The following is a 20,280-nucleotide window of genomic DNA, read 5'->3' on the forward strand; positions in this document are numbered from 1 at the left end:
CTGCAGATAGAAAATATGGGATTAATGAACTGGGTTATTAAATGTCTCTCTCTTCTTCCCTTTCTCTTCTCCTGTAGAACCCCGAAGGTTAACGCTCTCACCTTAGGTAAGTGAACGCCGTGCTCTCCATCTGCCTCGGGGCAGGGTGCTGTAACCAGTTTCTTCACTGGATAAGGGGAGCAGGCCTCTTGACTTCAGAGGACTGCTGTCCGTCGTTTACTGCACGAACGGTAAGTTTCGAATAATTCTAATGTCTTTAAAGTCTTTAGTAATGATGTCTCTTGTTTTGCAGGGTTCCGGCGATGGTGGATGACGGGCTGAAGTGAGTTGAAGATGGAGCCCGTGTGATGAATAGAAGCGCCTGGAAGCACGTAAGTAAGCGCTTGTTGCCTGCTTCACGATGCGCTCTAACTGTCTTTTTATTTTGCAGGTACAAGTTCGGAGCGGCTGCAGGGTGCCGGAATACCCACTGGGTTAGATGTGGAAAGGAGTAATGGCACGTGAGTATTAAAGTTCCCCAATGTCTTTAAACGCACCTTGTTTTGTCTTTCAGATGCGGGATGCAGCGCCGAAGGCCCCCGGAACGTGCGAAGAGTTGGTAAGCTTTTGTCTTTCAGATGCCGGAATGCAGTGTGAAGTCCTCCGGAGCGCACGAAGAGTAGGTAAGCCTTTGTCTTTCAGATGTCGGAATGCAGCGTGAGGCGTTGGTGACAGCCGATGGACCAGGTAAGTGAAGAGCTGTCACTGAAGACCGTAATGCTAACCTGTTCTTTCTTGTCTTTATAGGTGTTGCTGAAGACTGGATTCAGGATGGTAAGCCTTTTTCCTTAGGCCCAGGATCAGATGCAGAAGACACGATGAGCGTTCTGCTGCAGAGGATGCAGAATAACGCAAAGCAAGATTCATCCATCGGGTGTGGTTTAAATAGCCTCCTGTAGTGCTTAGGTGTCTCCTTCCACAGCCACGCCTAGGTAAGAAAAGAGTTCCTGCTTTCCAGAAGAGTTCCAGTGTTCTGAACCTAGGGAGTGGCTCCTGCCCCACCCAACAGGAAAAGTAGTTCCAAACAGAAGAGGATCAGAGGCTCAACTGGCAGGCAAGTAAGCAGCATGGTCTGCTGCAGGTAAGTCCACCGAAGCATTATGAGCCCGGCGCTTCCAGCGCTGGGACTGGGCATATTTATGAGCCTGGTGCCACTGGCGCCAGGACTGGGTCCAAAAGGTCCCAATTGGGACTGGTTGGCACTCGGAACCTGGGTTATGGATCTGCTTCCAAGGGAGTTGGGAAAACCCTGACCTTTTGGAAGCAGAGATCATGACAATAGGACAAGGTCTCAGTTCGCGACCCCAACAAGTGGCCTGCGGGCATATTACTTATTCATGTGTGCGGAGGTCACAACGGCCAGAATCCCACTCGAAATGTCATTCGGCCTCCATTTTGTTGTTCAGGGTGACTTCCACACTATAAGAGAACCTAAAATGACGGCTAAATCCAAGATGGCGATTTACACAATACATTAAGGTCAAGACCTTGCCGCGGAATCTATTTACACAATGTTTTTTAGACAACTTGGCGTAGGCCAACATACATTCAAACAATGCGATAGGAGGTATAATATTATTTCGATTTCGACAGATTTTTACCCACAAGTTCCTAAGTTAAAACAGCCAAAGTGCATCCATCACATTCATACACATACAACATAAAGGCCTTTTTGTAATTTGGTGTGCCCAAAAATATGGCGCTGAACACAACGCAGCCTTGAGCAGATCAAAAGCTTTCTGGCAATCCATGTTCCATGGTAAAGGCAAAGAAATGCCCTTCTTTGTCAATGCCAACATAGGTTTTATCATTAATGAAAAGTTTGGGATCTACTCTCTACAGTATGAAACCATACCTATCAAGGCTCTGACCTCTTTCTGTGTATTTGGGACAGACATGCTAGAGATGCTTTGTATCCGTTCAGGTATCAGTCTTCTTCCCTCCTTCGACAGGAGGTAGCCTAGATGGGCGACTTCCTGTTGACAATACTGAAACTTTTTTAATGAAGCCTTATGCCCATGTTCTGCTAAATGAATAAGCAGTAACGCACTGCCCTCCTTACAAGCAACTTCAGAATCTGCAGCTAGAAGCAAATCGTCTACATACTGCAACAATGTGCAAGTAGAAGGTAACTCAAGAGTAACAAGCTGTTCCTTAAATGCTCTACTATAAATGCTTGGAAACTCAGTGTACCCTTGTGGCACACAAGTAAATTTAAAAGAGCGTTCCCGTATGGTGAACGCAAACAAATATCTACTGTCAACATGTACAGGGATACTGAAAAAGGCATTCTTTAAATCCAAAACACTAAAATGAGCAGATGAGGCTGGAATCATGGTCAATATTGTAGTAACATCAGGTACAATCGGAAACTGTGGGGCAACAACCTTATTAATAGTGCATAAAAGTCAATAATAAATTGAAAAGGAATCACATTATGCCCTTTCTTATGCACAGGTAGAATTGGATAATTACACACGCTCCCTGCAATTTCTTCAATCACACCTATGTGTACAAAATCAAAGCCAGTTCACCTTCAACCGAAATCTTATATTGCGAAATACCGAATAATTTAAAACCTGGTTTCAATACAATTTGAACTTGTTCAATTTGCAAAATACCTACATCATTGTCATTGATTGCCCATAGACATGTCGGAACCTTATTCAATTCAGGTGGTAAAGGTCTAGACAAAAATTGTGGAACGGAAGTTTGTTGAGGCAAAACCGTTAAATGCACTCCATCCAGAGAACAGTAAATTACAGCATTCAATTCTTTCAACAAATTCAATCCTAACAAATTCTCGCCACAATTTGTTGTCAAAAGAAAAGGACATGAATCAGTAAATGTCCCCAGTGAAATCGGTACCGACTGAGAGACCGGACTAACCACTGGCGTACCAGAGAACCCTACAGAAATGTTGTTCTGCTATGACAGTGGAATAACTGGAACCTGTGAATGATCAATGGAACACTTCTGTACTCCTGTATCTCTCAAAAATAGATGCTCCCTATTCCCCACCTTCATTTCAACATAGGGCCCTTTCTGACTGACGGGAATAGGTACTGGTTCCAGGCTCTGCTTTGGCCTGTCCTAACGGAACAGTATATCATCAAATGCAAAATCAAAAATGTTCCCACTATTAACACTATGTTGCTGACTATCCTGTGAAGATGACTGTTGATTCTGAGCGAACTGCCTTCTACCAGGACCCCCTAACCCAGGACGGCTTCTGGATCGTCTTCCCATGACACCATAGTTGCTATTCGATCTCTGCTGAAGGATCGGGCATTGTGCTCACCAATGCCCTTCTTGTCTGCAATATGCACATTGGTTCAAGTGTACAGGACCCAGTTGCGCATTACTCTGCGGTGTAAATTGACCTCTAAACTGTGCATTCCCACCTCTGGCTCCTCTAGCGATCTGCTGTAACAGTACTCTAGTTTTCAAGTCTCCCTTCTTCTTTTCCACTCTTTCCTTCTCTGAATTAACTCTATTTTCATAGTACTGAGCCTTATGTAATACTTCGTATTGGGACTTCGCTTGCCAAGTGCTTTCAGAAGGCATAATCTGCGATTGAATTTCAGGCAATAATCTGCATACACACTTGTCTACAAACAGCCTGTTCCCTGACTCTGTACTCAAATCTTGACCACTAAAGTCAGAAATACTTGCTCAAATCCATTAAAAAATTCTGTTGCACCCTCTAACTTCAATTGTATGCAAGCTGAAAGTTTATCCCATATGATTCTTTTCTCAGGAACCAGAGTTTTTAATTTAGCTACTATTCTGTCTGGCAACATCAGTATCGCTTGTGGCGGTTTCTCACCAGCCTTCCTTTCTCCATCTATCCGTACCAAGTTAACCTTTGCATCACCCATCCCGGCCTGATCATCTACAGTTCTAATATGTTTCCATAAATCAGCAGGAACGATAACGGGAAACAAAAAATCTATATCACCCAACGTAAAAACGGATGAATGCAAGACAGTCTCAATTTCTTTATAAAATCCTGTTAGATTCTTCATAATATCTGGAATTGTTTGTCTAATGGTATTCACTTCCTGTCTAGAAAACGGGACATGAACAAACTGAGAAACATAATGTGCTTCGACAGTAGTAGCAGGCATTCCTGCTGCGGCATTAGCTGGAATTTCTACTTTCGGAACAAATGTCGAAGGAACCTCCCTCATCGGCAAATGTAAAGTAGGCAAATCAGAGAGTCTATTAAGCAATAAGGCTAAATCAAGTGACAAAGAAGTCAAAGCAGCATGGGGCGAAAGTGCTCTCCTATAAATGACCATTAAATCTGCGGAACACCAAACCTTTTTCTTCATAAACTCATCCTGTAGATACTCTACCATCACCTGTAACACTTTCCTTTGCATTGCCGAAGCACACTGACTAAACGTGTCATGCACTTCAATGGGAGAAATTGAAACATCCGAAATCCACCTAAGAGCGTCTCTTGTGCAAATGCGTGTATCTTCACTCATTGGTTTCAATGATGGAAGAAATCGCTTCTGCACATATGAGGCTTCCAGCCTATTACCATCCAATTCATCTTCCTGTAAACGATCTAGCTCCTTTTAAAACTCAAATACCTTCTCAGCATGCTCATATACTTTCTCCGCAGTGTCCCTTGAGTGGGCAAAGAAATTAAAATCCCTCAACCCCTGTGGGACATTCATGTCCGTCAAATCACTCCAAATATCAGCTAAGTTCGTTCCATCCCCTCTATCAAAATAGTCTGTTCGGAAATACTTTCTTGGACACAAATCGCAACTAAAACAGCTGATTCTTCACCCTCTTCTATATATTTTTTAGCCCAGGTATACAATTCTCTTTTTCTAGCTTTAGATACTGTACCACAAGTCACTATTCTTGAATCAGCTCCTGCCCCTCCAATCTCTACAAGTGCAGCAGAACCACTTGGAAAGGAAAGTTCAGACAAATCGTGTTCAATAGGTAGTGGAGACACTACCACTGGCGGTGGAGACGGAATTAAGGGAATTGCAACTGTCGGTAAGGGTGGAGGTGCAGGAGGGGGAACAACAATAGGAAGAGGAACAGCAACAAGAAGAGGAACAACAACGGGAGGAGGCGCAACAGCGGGAGGAGGCGCAACAGCGGGAAGAGGCAAAACAATGGGGAGAAGGACATACGGAGTAGGTGCAGTTGCAGCAGTTCTACATTCATTCAACAATTTGTTAATTAGTTCATCTGATGCATGAAAATCCTGAGACGGATATATCTTTGGCACATCAAGGGAAAAACCCTTTCTATATTTCTAATAGATTCTGACTGTTTCTGCTGATCATGAAATAGTGCTTTTTCAGCATTAGTCAGGTGCCTATGTGCATGCTTTTCTTTACTTCTGAGTGCTGCATAGCTTCCTTTTTCCAATCTTTAATTACATCAAATGCTGCAGGCCTAGCCTTTTTCTTCAACAATGTATATTCTAAATACTCTAGGCGAGCAATTTCAAAACTACCATGAACTGGCCACTGAAGTTTCGAAACATGTCTAGTTTGTCTGAGCCAAATATCATTGAATACAATACTATTTAGGCCGTACTTACAGTACATTAAACAAGCCGACGACTAAACGGGTGGCGCCATTGGCCATGTCCCAAAGATTGTCTATCTCTCCGGAATAATACCCTGAAACAGGATGACAATTTCCCAGGCATGTCAGATTACTGGTGTTACCTGGCGTCATTTGTACTTGCAAGTGCAAATCTGCAATTAATATATCGGGATTATTAGGAATCGGGGCACGACTCACCTGATTTCAGACAAAGGAGGTCCGATCGGATTACAAAGGATCATCGTGGTTGGCGATTTCGGCAAAGATCCCGCCTCGATATGGGGATCCTCGTCAAGATGACCTCTCGAACCGCTTGCTCACCGTCCAGGGATCGGATTGTGCAGTACTGCTGAGGTGTCGCATCTCTTGCAAGTGGCCCCTTCACTATCCGACAGTCCGATAGCTGCGTCTTCTGTTCAGTGAGGTGACATCAATCTTGAGGGTCTCTATTTGGGTGCCATCTGAAAGACCAAAGAAATATCAAGGCTTAGTACCAGAAAATGAAATACGCCAATCACGGGTGCAAAGATACAAGTATCTTTATTTCTGTACAGATTCAAAGGCAAAATCAGATGGCTACCTGGGCTCCCAACCCCTAGCAGTGTGTACCAGCAGACACCATGAGAGGAGTGAGTGCTGGACATCAAAAAGCTTGTATTATTTATGCTCTTTTCCCCAGTTCCGGTTACATTGTTCAGCCCCTCTCCAAGTTACTTAGTTGCTAGAGTTCATGCCCAGTTCACATAACAAATACAGCAATATTGTTTTCAGGCTTAAGACATGTTTTACCAACAGACAGAATACAATAGTAACAAATTTGTTTAACTCGGCCATGTTGATCTTTCCTTATTCTTGAGCTTAAAGTAAGCCTTATTTCAAGAGATGAACACAGAGCGTTTCTGACAAAGCACACGGTTTTATTTACTTAGCATTCTGTTCCATTGTTTGAATGAGGTTGAAGCTGTGGGTGCAGACAACACTTAAATTGGCTACAAGGTTTCTTTGCACAGAAGAAACATTCTGCTTTAGGCAGACTCAGCATGTTGACAGAAACAGAAACTAATCAAAATGGCGGAGGTTTCTAAAATGGCGGCTTTAGTCAATTCTATTCAGGGTAGTTTAAACGCAGTTTTCTGTACAATGCAAATGTGCTTAGGCCAATGTTCATAACCAGACGCTATTATGCGAATATGGTTTAACATGTGGCCCCACACCAGAACACACAGACTTTGGAACATTTCCTCATCATGTGCTCAAATGAGCTTGACCTATGACCATATTCCCAACAGGCATCAGAGTCAGTCATACCTCTTGCACTCAACTTGTTTGGCATCCAATAGTCATTGTTCAGAGTCTTTATTTGCCGTACTCCTTCACGTAGATTCAAAGCGGCCAGGGAAGCATTTCTGCATAGGTTCCTCCTCGTGCCACTGAATATTCGACTTCTTCCTGCTCATCAGATGCTTGTTCATGTTTGAGGTAAAATGTTTCTTTTTATTAAAGTTCAAAACCTCGTCCTTGAGAGTCTCTCGTTCGATCACTGCCACATTTCCAATCGCCGCCCGCAATCGTCTATGTTCTCCATAGGTGCAATCATGAAGATCAATCTTTCTTGAGAGTTTTCCAAAAGGAATCGATTAATTGTTCTCAAACAAGTCTCCAAGCCAATGCACACCACTCAGAAACCAAAGTGGCCAGAGAATGGTCTTCCCTTCAATCCGCACTCTCTTATTCAGCCAGTTGGAAGTCCTGGGTGACGATGCTGGTTCCTCACCAGTCCTTCCCTCAAGCGTGTGCCAGACCTTCCTCAGAAAATCCATTGCCGGCGAATGAACATTGCCCCTGGAACCACCAGTCGTCAAAAAGGCCTCAGGGACCAGCGGTGTGCTCATACTCGATTCCCCCGTGCCCAAACACCAGGCGATTCCTCTAGAAAGGGTATCAAATGAAGCGCTGAAAAAGCAGAAGGTACAGGTTGAAGTTGGGAACTCCTAAGCCCCCCCATGCTAAGATGGCAGCTGCAGTTCCACAGTTTCAGGCGCAGCTGCTTTTGCTCCCATAAGAGCCATCTTAAACCCAAACAATTCTTGCAAATGAAATATGGTGGATCAGCCTTCTCGTTCATCTGAACAAAACTCAGGAACTCATTCCTCATGGAAATATGCACAATAGGAGAACATGGGCAGCACTGGACGCTATAGTGAACTGCCCTCCAAAAAGGCAACGAAAGCGAGACCGTTGGGCAGACGGCAGACTATGGCTTGTCCGGCATTAGGAAGTTGTATCTCCAATGTTTCTCTGCGGCCATATTCTATGGCCTAGAAGCATTAGTACTCGCAGAGTTTGACTGGCTTAATGTCTTGGAGGGATGCTTTTGGAAGCGTATACTCAATCTTCCCCAATCGATCCTTATGGAAGTACTGAGATTAGAGTTGGGGCTAACATCACTATAGACTTTGGCCCTGAAATGACGAGGGAGTTATTTTTAAAATCAATGTGTTTTCCCTCGTGCCCTGTTTTAGATATTTTGGCTGGTTAGCAGGAAAATAACCTAAGATTGGGGGTGCTAACTGTGGCTTAGTTAATGCTGCCATATTTGAAGCAATTAATTGGTTTCCTGAGACCTGCTCTGGTCAGGAAAATGAGGATTATTTCAAGTTTAAGAGATCCTTCAGTAGGAAAATTCTCCTGTGGGACTGGAATCTTAACTTTCGCCACCTCGAAAATGTGACTTCTTACTCGATAGTGGGGTGGCTTTATTATTCATATTAAACCCCACAAAAAAATGTGTTGGAATGTCAGGGTTCAAAAGCAAGAAGACTAATATTGAAATTACGCACAAATGAGCTCCAGGTCCTGTCAATGATTGGTCTGAGGTTGGGCCTGTATCCTAACATGAGGCCTTGTAGGATTTGTAAACTTGCGCATGTGCTTGAGAGCCCTAGAGCTGTTTTGTTGATTAAATGTACTAAATTGGGAGATGTGTGTATGTCCAATCTGGAAAGATGTGTGTGTGATTATAATGAAATGAAGTCTGAAACGTTTTGGTTTTATTACTAGAACTCTGGCCTAACACCAGTAAAGATGGCTCTTTATCTAATCTGGACTATAGTTGAACAATTTCAGATTTTGGAGTTGCCTTGAGGGTGTCCAGTTAAAGTTTCAAAAACAAAAGGGTCGAATGCAAAAGGTGAGATTGCAATCGACCGAAAACCAAAGGATCGATTTTTTTTTAATATATATATCTTGTTTGCTCTAGTGTAGCTTTAAAAGGGTATTTTTAGACCAAAAACGGGGGTTTGGGGAATTGACTCAACCCTTTTGTCAATCGACCCTTTTTTTGAATCCTTTGATCTACAACCGCCTTGAGTTTAAGTATTTGTTCTTTTATCATCTACTGTATTTTATTGGATCACTTCAACTAAACTGGGCGGGCCCAGAGAAAGAAAACATAACATCACTAACCACAGTATAAACCAAGCAATCGACGCAACTCCAGCGTAACCATCTACCCCCTCCTACCTTTAACCCTACTAGAAATATTCGTATTCCTGAAAAATCAACACACAACTGCCAAAGAGAGCAGCCACACATGGCCATCAGAATTCCACCTTTACTATCCTAAAACAAATGCACAACTCCTCCAAGAATTCACACTGTGTGCTCTAAACACAACACTACACTGCACAACTCAGAAAGACTCACCAGAATGCGCATTGAGCCCATACAAATGGGGAAAGGGCGCTACATAAATGGCGAATACAATACAATACAGAATCACCCAACAACCCACACCACCTAGAGGCAGACTCAAGGCACAGTGACCAGTGATTCTAAACTGCAACTACCAGTAGAACAGCAAATGCACTCCTGCGACCTTCCTCTGCCCGCACTAACAACCCCTCCCCTCCCCCTCTTTCCTTCCATATCCGCCGGAGTGCCGGGAGACAGTGCAAATGGCGGCGGTGTGTGGTATACACCACAGTAACAGAACGTCTCATCTCATCCTGTTTTACAGAATGTCATGTGGCGCCATCCGATTGCATCCTGTTTAATGTGCCCTCCCCCCCCCCCAGTGATTTGGGGGGAAAGGTTCTCGCCGGGCCAGCACTGGGCACACCTGAATCGCAAAGCTGTCCAATGAATGCAAGAAAAGCAGCCTCGCCAAAGCCAACAGGTGCAGCTTTCATGAAGGGATGCTACCAGCGGTTCCCAGGCCCTGCCATAATTGTACTACCTGCCCATAAGCTGGCAAATGGTGCTGGTATCTGGGCACATTATGGCAGTACCCGGCAAATGCTTATCTAATGCCAATCCAAGAGCCAATATAGTTGGCTTTGGCAGTGCTGGTTTTGCACAGGACTCAGTGCCACGAACAGATGCAAGGAAACACATATATCTTATAAGCCAAGAGGATGAAGACGACTGCTTGGAAATTCATTGGCATCCCCTAAACGCAGAGAGCTGCTCTAAGAGGCGTGTGTTTTGGACAGGGAGGGGCAAGTAGTGGGTGCAAATGGCCTTAGGGGCTGGCATGTTCATGGGCTGGCAATGGGTGGGCAAAAAGTCAAACAACAGTCGGAGGCTTGTCTATCTCTCCACAAAAGAATGATCCCTCGCCTGGGCACTTCCGGTGCCAAATGCCCGACCCATGAGCAGTTCCACCGCTCCATCGAATAGCCAAAACCAAAGCCAGGCTTTTAGGTGGACCATTGTTTGCCGTTCTGTGACGTCTCTTTCGTGAGGGTGTACACGTGTGATTTGTTGTAGCTGATTGTAGCGTAATGGTTTCACTTCGGGGTGCACTGTCACACAGCCAGCTCTGGCACTGAGGCCTAGTGCGGTGGTAAGGAAGAAGTGGCCAGTATGGCGTGGCTTGCGGCCAGGGTGGGGTGAGCTTGTGGAATTTGTGAATAGGAATTGAAAGCTGCCACTGGATGGTAGTCTGGTGAAGCGTCGGTGCCGATGTGTTGGCGGGGCGCTGGCTGGCATGACCGCCCTGGATCAGCGGTGCGTCCTCTGCTGCGCTGGGATTCGCAGGCGTGCTTGTTTGCATTGTGTATGCTGCCACCGCACAGGGCCTACTTCACACGTCACAGCAAGGCAACAATTAAATCGTGGCAGAACATTTTGAAACGAAAACAGGGATCACCTGTGGTGTTTGTGGGGGAGGAGCCTGGGGGGGGGGGGGGTTAGGGGTTGTTAGTTTGTAAGGTGTTTGGTTGTATCACTCTGTTTTTCTAGTGACAAGCATTTCCTTTATATTTAAAGTAATTCCTAGGCCTATTACATGTTCAGGTAAAGGAAAGTAGCCCCCCTGTGTGTGTTCACTGTTTCAGCGCTCTTTCCATCACCAAGCACTGCGCAGCACACTGTGTGAGGCCTGTAGAATGCTGCAGCTGTGTATGCATGTTTGTATGACCCTCCATCCCCTCTGCGTGCAATTACTGCATGAGTGATGACTGGTGACACCCATGGCTGCCTGGCCAGTGACTTGCAATAGAAATGTTGCACCCTAAGAAACTCATATCACATGGCATTGCCGTCTTACCCTAAAGTCCAGCCTACACATATCAAGAGAGAGGTCCACGTGCTGACATAGAGACCTCCGGCGGGTAAATAATGCCCTGCACGCGCCCATTCACTGTCAGAGAGCTCTAACGAATTGTGCAATAAAAGCAGTCTCTTGTCTCTCGATATCTCAGTTCTTGACTCTCTTTTCTTATCAGCTTCTCGCAGGAGCCCCCTTTGGCAGCACCGTCAGCAAGACCATTCCGGAGAAGGACTTCCCGGGAGCGCAGGACCTGGACACCATCTGGTCACTAGGGGCAAGGCTAAGAGCATCCTTTCTCTTTCACTGTTATCATATAGGGCTTTCCAACTCCAGGCCGCCAGGGCTGGACCCATGTCAGATTTTCAGGATACCCCTCATTAATATTCATGAGATAAATTTGCATACAATGATTCTAAATGTGTGCAAATGTTTCCGCATTCTGGCCCTCGAGGGCTGGAGACTCCATTTTCTAAGCGCTCGACCAGGGATCAAACCCATGTTGCGCAGCATCATCCTGTTCCCAAGGCGAGCGCGTTGCCCCCTGGCCTTTGCGTGCCTGTGCATGTTGCATGCCTGTGATGAAGCCCGCGGGGCCTGCGTCTCACCGGTCGCCTGTTCCTCTTGCAGGGTTACCTCCAGTACTCGGTCTTGTTTTACGGCTACTACGGCAGGGAGCGCAAGATTGGCCGGGCTGGGTACCGCCTGCCCCTGGCCTACTTCCTGGTCGGCATGGCAGTCTTTGCGTACAGCTTCATTATCCTGTTGAGAAAGTAATGTGGCACTTTTGACTGTATTCATTATAAAAATGGTGTGTGAAAAGTGAGTGGCGGGATTGGCCAAGCAGCGCCATGTGCGAATCCTCTCAAACTCTTATCAGTCATGGTTAATATATGATATCAAGTTTGCATATAGTGCTTCATGACGATTACCCTGCTTCTAAACACAGTAATTAGAGCTGTCCTGTTTAACCAGTCACACCCTGATTAGTCATAATAGGGGCTACGTTAGTTATTTTAGCTGTTAACATGTCAGGACATGTTAGGGCATCCCCCTTCCCTCTCCCTGGCACTTCCCCCTTTCCTTTCCCCTTGCACTTCTTGTTCTCACACTTGAATGATCTGAAAGACACAAGGCCTAGTAGGATTGTTTGTTTTGTCCTCCTTGTCTTCTTGCGCCTAGAAACACTTGTGTACAGGCGCTTATCATATCATCAAACAGAGGGACTAGTCCCCATGGACATCCTTTTTAACGTCCATGCAGTCACTTGGCATCAGATCAGGATAATGCTATATAATACCCATAGACAAGTCATACTTTTGGCTTTACCAAGGCTTCTTTTTAACAGAACTTCAGAGAAAGGAACAGAAGCAAGGTCACACATATTGTTCATAAATTAAGTTTATAAATGAAGTGTGTAAAGAAACACTTATTTAAGGGGCCTGTATTAAACTATGAGCACATTTATAGCCACAATTAAGCCATTTAGTCTGAAGACTGCTTAGAAATTACACCGTGAGGCCCTATACAGCACAACGTTTAATCTTACTGCTTGATATCGCTAGCTCAAAGAGAACCTGGGAGGATGTGTTTTGGATGGGGAGGGGCATGTGGGAATGGCCATGGAGAGTATCATGGTCAAAGTCAGTGATTGGGTGGGTAAATGGCAACACAGCACGCATAGGCTGTGTGTCCTTCCTCCCATCCCATCTGCCTGCTGTCTGTGCTCCGCTGCAATAGTTTCCGCTTATTAATGGCATTCCCATGTTCCTCTGAGAATGACTGCTGAGCTCATAGCGTGCTCATTCGGGCTGACAGAGAGAGTTCCATACATTGTATAAGAGAGCAAGGCGTGTGCAGGGTGAGTTGCCTGATTATCTTCCTGGGGGCTGACACACTGCCAAGCTGTACCCTGGCCTTGACCCTGCAACCTTTATCTCACAGTGCCGCGAAGGACAGACACTCCTCCTTCCCTCACCACTCCATGTACTACTACTGCATGGAAGTACTTAGCAAGCACAGCCAGCCATGTCTAGAACAAATCGCTCAACTACATGGAGTCCATGAACCGAATGACTAGTTTATTATTCTGCTGCGGGCGCCCTGAAATGCCTTGGACTCCTGCAAACCTTAGAAACAAATGGGCACAGGGCCAGACTAATTACTTGTTGTCTTATAATTGTTCAAAAATGTATTTCATGAAATTGTAACAGAATAAAATGATATATTTTTAATAAGAACACACTCTCTGGTCCTCAGCATGCGCTTTCTGAAACACATTTATTGGATTTTTCAGCACATAGGGCATGCTCTCTGTTTAGTACACAGGGCCAGACTATCCATTAGGCCAAGTAGGCACCAGCCTCTGGGCCTCACTCCTTTTAGGGGCCCCCTCACCACCCGAGTGCTTCATTGGGCCTCATTCCGAGTCTGGCGCTAACCAATGGCGCTATTAGCGCCTTGGTCGGCGCCGGACCCGTACCGGCACCGCCCTGGTGGAATGGGAAATTACCGCCCTATTCCGAGTTGACCAGGGCGGTAATTTCCCATTCCCCAGGGCTCTTCCCCATTCCCAAATGAGCCCCCATCGGGCTCAATGGGAATGGGGAATTGCAAATAACGGTGACCGTACTTTACGGTCACCGTTATTGGCTTAAAAGCCCCTTTGCGCCCTCGTCCCTAACGCCTGCTAAAAGCTACCCTGTCTGCTGCTTTAAACCTAGCACTTGCAAATTGCTGGCTGCACTACCACTGCTAAAAGCAGGCGTTAAGGACGAGGGCGCAAAGGGAACTCGGAATGTGGCGGTAAGGGATTACCGGCACCGGTCTCGTTAACGGTGACCGGTATCCCTTACCGCCATACTCGGAATGAGGCCCATTGGATTTAGTTTTTAATTCGTATTTAAACTGGATTTTGTATTTAATTGGCCGTCTGTGCCGGATAAGCATACTTCATTTTGAAAACCACTGGCCTCTGTCCCCCCGCATCCGCGTTTGGGCCCTGCCTGCAGAGTAAGAACTGCAGCATTTTTTTTGTTTTTTTCAGTTTCACTTTCTACTTGCGTGCCCGTGCGTGCTAGCCAGGGCACAAGTGCAGACTCAGTGGGCCTGCTCCATGGAATATTTTGCATGGTGCAAAGTACATTTCACTGGTGCAAAGTGACTGTCCACTGCCAACAAACACCCCGATTCATGGAACAGTGCAAAGTGTATTTTTGCCATACAAAGTCACTTTGCATGGCAAAACAAATCTTTGCACTGTTACATGAATCTCCCTAGATCCCACTAGAGCAGAGATCGGAAAGTATTGGAGAGAGACTCATGAAAAAATAGAGACTTGGTTCCCGATTCATGGAAAAGTACAGAGATTCCGCAAAAGCCATGCTCCAAGAATACCTCTGCGCGAGCCTGCGCACAGAAGTTATTCTGTTGCTCCAGGAATGTCTCTGCGCGAGCCTGCGCACAGAAGTTATTCTGTTGCTGCAGGAATGCCTCTGCTGCGAGCCTGCGCACAGAAGTTATTCTGCATGCTCCTCAAATGTATGGAATTGTTGGTGCAAAGTGTAAACGCAAGTCGCGGCCGTAACGCTCCTGACACGCCACCACACAAAGCAGAAAGAGTAAGAGACAGCTAGCTATATACGTGCTCCTCGGGCGCGAAGGAGAACCATCTCCGGTTCCGGAAGCACCTCAAGACCTTCCTCTTTTCTTCTGCCTTTGCCCCCCCTCTCCCCTGCTGATCTGTTCTCTCTTGGCACCGTGCACTTGGCCACCCTCTGTCCTCCGGGCCCAGGTACCTGCTCACCCTGCCACCCTCCCGCACTGCCTCCGGGCCACCCCTTGCACTGGAGTCTGTATCTGTACCCATACAGCCCCCCCCTTTTTTCTTCCTGCACTTATCTGACCTACCCTGTCTGCTGCTTTAAACCTAGCACTTGCAAAGTGCTGGCTGCACTACCACTGTTTGTCGCCTTTATTATTTATTGTTATTTATCTGTTTCTCCTCTGCTTCGCACTTTCCACTTCTCCCCCTTCTATGCACTTTTCCCCACACCCTCTCCCATGCACTTGCGTGTTCTCAATGTCACTGGGCCTAGTAAGATTGCTGTTTTGTTCTCCCCTGTTCCCCTCCCTTGCCTTGTCGCGCTCTGAAACACTTGTGTACGAGCGCGATAGAAATAAAATATCAATCAAAAAACACATGCACCCTTGAAACAGTGCGTGGGGTCCCCCACAACCAAGTCGGCACCTTGGGCACACTGCAAGTGGCCCCACGTGACTGTACCCAGCACCCCATCAACATGCGTACACATTTCCGTAACTCTGGTAAAACTCCGGAAAATCTGCATGCAAAACCCCATTTTGCAAGTTCTGCCCCCTACTCCGGTCTATGAGCAGGTCACACCCACACTCTGCGAGGTGTCTCGCGCAAGGCACTCGGAAGCACACAGAGACGGCTGCGCAGTCGTTTCCATGAATCGAGAAACAGGATTTTGCACGCGGTTTGGCACGCAACATCGCTATTTACCGCACAGATAATTCCATGAATCGGGCCCTGAGAGAGAATGATGCAGCCGGCAAGACTTACAGAACATGTAGTGATGTACCAGGAACCATGCACTGTCCCTGCAGGTGCAAAGAGCTAGCGCATGCTAGCATGACCAACAGCTGTGGCCCTTACAGGGAAACTACTATTAGTGGAATATTAGCACACGGTGGGAAATGGACCTACGCGAAAAGCCAGTGCATATTGCAGCGGGTGTAAGGCAGTCAGTGGCCCTCTCGGTGCTTGCAAATGTTCACTGAGCTAATCTCCTCCTTTGATCTTGGGGATGTGAGGAGTGTGTGCATGCTTGAGAAGGGAGGGGTGGTCCTTATCAGCCGCTAGCTGCAGCGGTAGCGAGTGACAGATCATTTAGAAGGGGAAAGAGTTTGGCAGAGGGACACAGGATGTAAAGCAAAGAGTACTGTTAATGAAGGCCCATTGGTGTTTAGTAGAATGCGGCGTTACTGCCAGGCTATTAGGCAAGTCTATGCAAAAGGACGAGCATTCTCGTCCTTGGCACTTAAGGGGTTAAGAATGACATCTCACATTTTCCCTGAGACACTGGTGCAGGAGTGAGGGTAGAGCAAGCCTGACCTCAACACATGTGTGGGGCACTGGGTACCTTGTGATCCTGCCCCCAAAATAAATACAAGTGACAGCAGCAGTAAGTGCCGGCGGATGTGAGAAGGGGTCAAGGGAGTGGCCTGGCCTGTGGGTGGACACCCATCTCCCCTCAGGCTTCTTCTGAGTCCTTCTGCAATTGAGCAATGACCCGCTGACCTTCCCTTGTGCATCCTTCTAGAAGCCTCGCTGTCCATTGATAGTTCTGCTACTCAGAGTACGCTGCTTCCTGCTGTGCCACGTTGCGGGGCCTACGCTTAGGAGATGCCCGCTAAATATTGTGGGTACAAATGAGAGCCCCCACTCCCGCTAAGGGGATAGATTTAGGAATATTCTGGGTTCAGATGAGAGCCCCTACTCGCACTAAGGGGATAGATTTAGGAATATTCTGGGTTCAGATGAGAGCCCCTACTCCCACTAAGGGGATAGATTTAGGAATATTCTGGGTTCAGATGAGAGCCCCTACTCCCACTAAGGGGATAGATTTAGGAATATTCTGGGTTCAGATGAGAGCCCCTACTCCCACTAAGGGGATAGATTTAGGAATATTCTGGGTTCAGATGAGAGCCCCTACTCGCACTAAGGGGATAGATTTAGGAATATTCTGGGTTCAGATGAGAGCCCCTACTCGCACTAAGGGGATAGATTTAGGAATATTCTGGGTTCAGATGAGAGCCCCTACTCCAGATTCTGCGTAGAGCAGTGAGCACCCCAGTCCAGCCGCTCAAGGTCACCCCATTTTGTGCTGCATTCTGTCCAATCATTACTTTTGACAACAGGGAACAATGAAGTTTGTGGTGCACAAATGTGTGTTTAACATTCCTGGAAAAGTGACGAAGAATCTAGTTTGCATTTTCGCGTGAGTGTTAGTTTGCGACAATGTTAATGTACTGACTGTGAATTATCATGTATGTCTGGTGTCCCAGGCATAGCCGGCCCGCGACATGGCACTGCTTCAACCCCAGCTTTATGCCTTATCACCACTCCTTGGCCCCTCCCACTCAGCTCCCGAGACATGGCACTGCTCACCCTCCCCTTTATGCCTTATCATCACTCCTTGGCCCCTCCCACTCAGCTCCCGAGACATGGCACTGCTCACCCTCCCCTTTATGCCTTATCATCACTCCTTGGCCCCCTCCCACTCAGCTCCCGAGACATGACACTGCTCACCCTCCCCTTTATGCCTTATCACCACTCCTTGGCCCCTCCCACTCAGCTCCCGAGACACGGCACTGCTTCAACCCCAGCTTTATGCCTTATCATCACTCCTTGGCCCCTCCCACTCAGCTCCCGAGACATGGTACTGCTCACCCTCTGCTTTATGCCTTATCACCACTCCTTGGCCCCTCCCACACAGCTCCCGAGACAGGGTACTGCTCACCCTCTGCTTTATGCCTTATCATCACTCCTTGGCCCCTCCCACTCAGCTCCCTAGACAGGGTACTGCTCACCCTCTGCTTTATGCCTTATCATCACTCCTTGGCCCCTCCCACTCAGCTCCCGAGACATGGCACTGCTTCAACCCCAGCTTTATGCCTTATCATCACTCCTTGGCCCCTCCCACTCAGCTCCCGAGACATGGTACTGCTCACCCTCTGCTTTATGCCTTATCACCACTCCTTGGCCCCTCCCACACAGCTCCCGAGACAGGGTACTGCTCACCCTCTGCTTTATGCCTTATCATCACTCCTTGGCCCCTCCCACTCAGCTCCCTAGACAGGGTACTGCTCACCCTCTGCTTTATGCCTTATCATCACTCCTTGGCCCCTCCCACTCAGCTCCCGAGACATGGTACTGCTCACCCTCCCCTTTATGCCTTATCACCACTCCTTGGCCCCTCCCACTCAGCTCCCGAGACATGGTACTGCTCACCCTCTGCTTTATGCCTTATCACCACTCCTTGGCCTCTCCACTCAGCTCCCGAGACATGGCACTGCTCACCCTCCCCTTTATGCCTTATCATCATTCCTTGGCCCCTCCCACTCAGCTCCCGAGACATGGCACTGCTCACCCTCCCCTTTATGTCTTATCACCACTCCTTGGCCCCTCCCACTCAGCTCCCGAGACACGGCACTGCTTCAACCCCAGCTTTATGCCTTATCATCACTCCTTGGCCCCTCCCACTCAGCTCCCGAGACATGGTACTGCTCACCCTCTGCTTTATGCCTTATCACCACTCCTTGGCCCCTCCCACTCAGCTCCCGAGACATGGTACTGCTCACCCTCTGCTTTATGCCTTATCACCACTCCTTGGCCCCTCCCACTCAGCTCCCGAGACACGGCACTGCTTCAGCCCCAGCTTTGTGCCTTATCATCACTCCTTGGCCCCCTCCCACTCAGCTCCCGAGACATGGCACTGCTTCAACACCTGCTTTATGCCTTATCACCACTCCTTGGCCCCTCCCACTCAGCTCCCGAGACATGGTACTGCTCACCCTCTGCTTTATGCCTTATCACCACTCCTTGGCCCCTCCCACTCAGCTCCCGAGACACGGCACTGCTTCAACCCCAGCCTTATGCCTTATCATCACTCCTTGGCCCCTCCCACTCAGCTCCCGAGACATGGTACTGCTCACCCTCTGCTTTATGCCTTATCACCACTCCTTGGCCCCTCCCACACAGCTCCCGAGACAGGGTACTGCTCACCCTCTGCTTTATGCCTTATCATCACTCCTTGGCCCCTCCCACTCAGCTCCCTAGACAGGGTACTGCTCACCCTCTGCTTTATGCCTTATCATCACTCCTTGGCCCCTCCCACTCAGCTCCCGAGACATGGTACTGCTCACCCTCCCCTTTATGCCTTATCACCACTCCTTGGCCCCTCCCACTCAGCTCCCGAGACATGGTACTGCTCACCCTCTGCTTTATGCCTTATCACCACTCCTTGGCCTCTCCACTCAGCTCCCGAGACATGGCACTGCTCACCCTCCCCTTTATGCCTTATCATCATTCCTTGGCCCCTCCCACTCAGCTCCCGAGACATGGCACTGCTCACCCTCCCCTTTATGCCTTATCACCACTCCTTGGCCCCTCCCACTCAGCTCCCGAGACACGGCACTGCTTCAACCCCAGCTTTATGCCTTATCATCACTCCTTGGCCCCTCCCACTCAGCTCCCGAGACATGGTACTGCTCACCCTCTGCTTTATGCCTTATCACCACTCCTTGGCCCCTCCCACTCAGCTCCCGAGACATGGTACTGCTCACCCTCTGCTTTATGCCTTATCACCACTCCTTGGCCCCTCCCACTCAGCTCCCGAGACACGGCACTGCTTCAGCCCCAGCTTTGTGCCTTATCATCACTCCTTGGCCCCCTCCCACTCAGCTCCCGAGACATGGCACTGCTTCAACACCTGCTTTATGCCTTATCACCACTCCTTGGCCCCTCCCACTCAGCTCCCGAGACATGGTACTGCTCACCCTCTGCTTTATGCCTTATCACCACTCCTTGGCCCCTCCCACTCAGCTCCCGAGACACGGCACTGCTTCAACCCCAGCCTTATGCCTTATCATCACTCCTTGGCCCCTCCCACTCAGCTCCCGAGACATGGTACTGCTCACCCTCTGCTTTATGCCTTATCACCACTCCTTGGCCCCTCCCACTCAGCTCCTGAGACAGGGTACTGCTCACCCTCTGCTTTATGCCTTATCACCACTCCTTGGCCCCCTCCCACTCAGCTCCCGAGACATGGCACTGCTTCAACCCTTGCTTTATGCCTTATCACCACTCCTTGGCCCCCTCCCACTCAGCTCCCGAGACATGACACTGCTCACCCTCTCCTTTATGCCTTATCACCACTCCTTGGCCCCCTCCCACTCAGCTCCTGAGAAATGGTACTGCTCACCCTCTGCTTTATGCCTTAACACTACTCCTTGGCCCCCTCCCACTCATTCCCAAGTCATGGCACTGCTCACCTTCTCCTTTGTGCCTCATT

At 48.0% G+C, this 20,280-nt stretch overlaps 1 protein-coding gene across 1 annotated transcript in view; it reads left to right on the forward strand.

Annotated features, from left to right (window-relative positions):
• TMC3 (transmembrane channel like 3) overlaps positions 1-20,280 on the forward strand; it is a 244,009-nt gene that overhangs the window by 79,440 nt on the left and 144,289 nt on the right. The window contains exons 6-7 of the mRNA XM_069625138.1: positions 11,358-11,456; positions 11,810-11,952. Of these exons, the coding sequence (XP_069481239.1) occupies positions 11,358-11,456; positions 11,810-11,952 (242 nt within the window). The remainder of the gene's footprint in view (positions 1-11,357; positions 11,457-11,809; positions 11,953-20,280) is intronic.

The sequence above is a fragment of the Ambystoma mexicanum genome, chromosome 11 (genome assembly GCF_040938575.1).
Source record: "Ambystoma mexicanum isolate Mex_15411 chromosome 11, UKY_AmexF1_1, whole genome shotgun sequence".
Lineage (NCBI taxonomy): Eukaryota > Metazoa > Chordata > Amphibia > Caudata > Ambystomatidae > Ambystoma > Ambystoma mexicanum.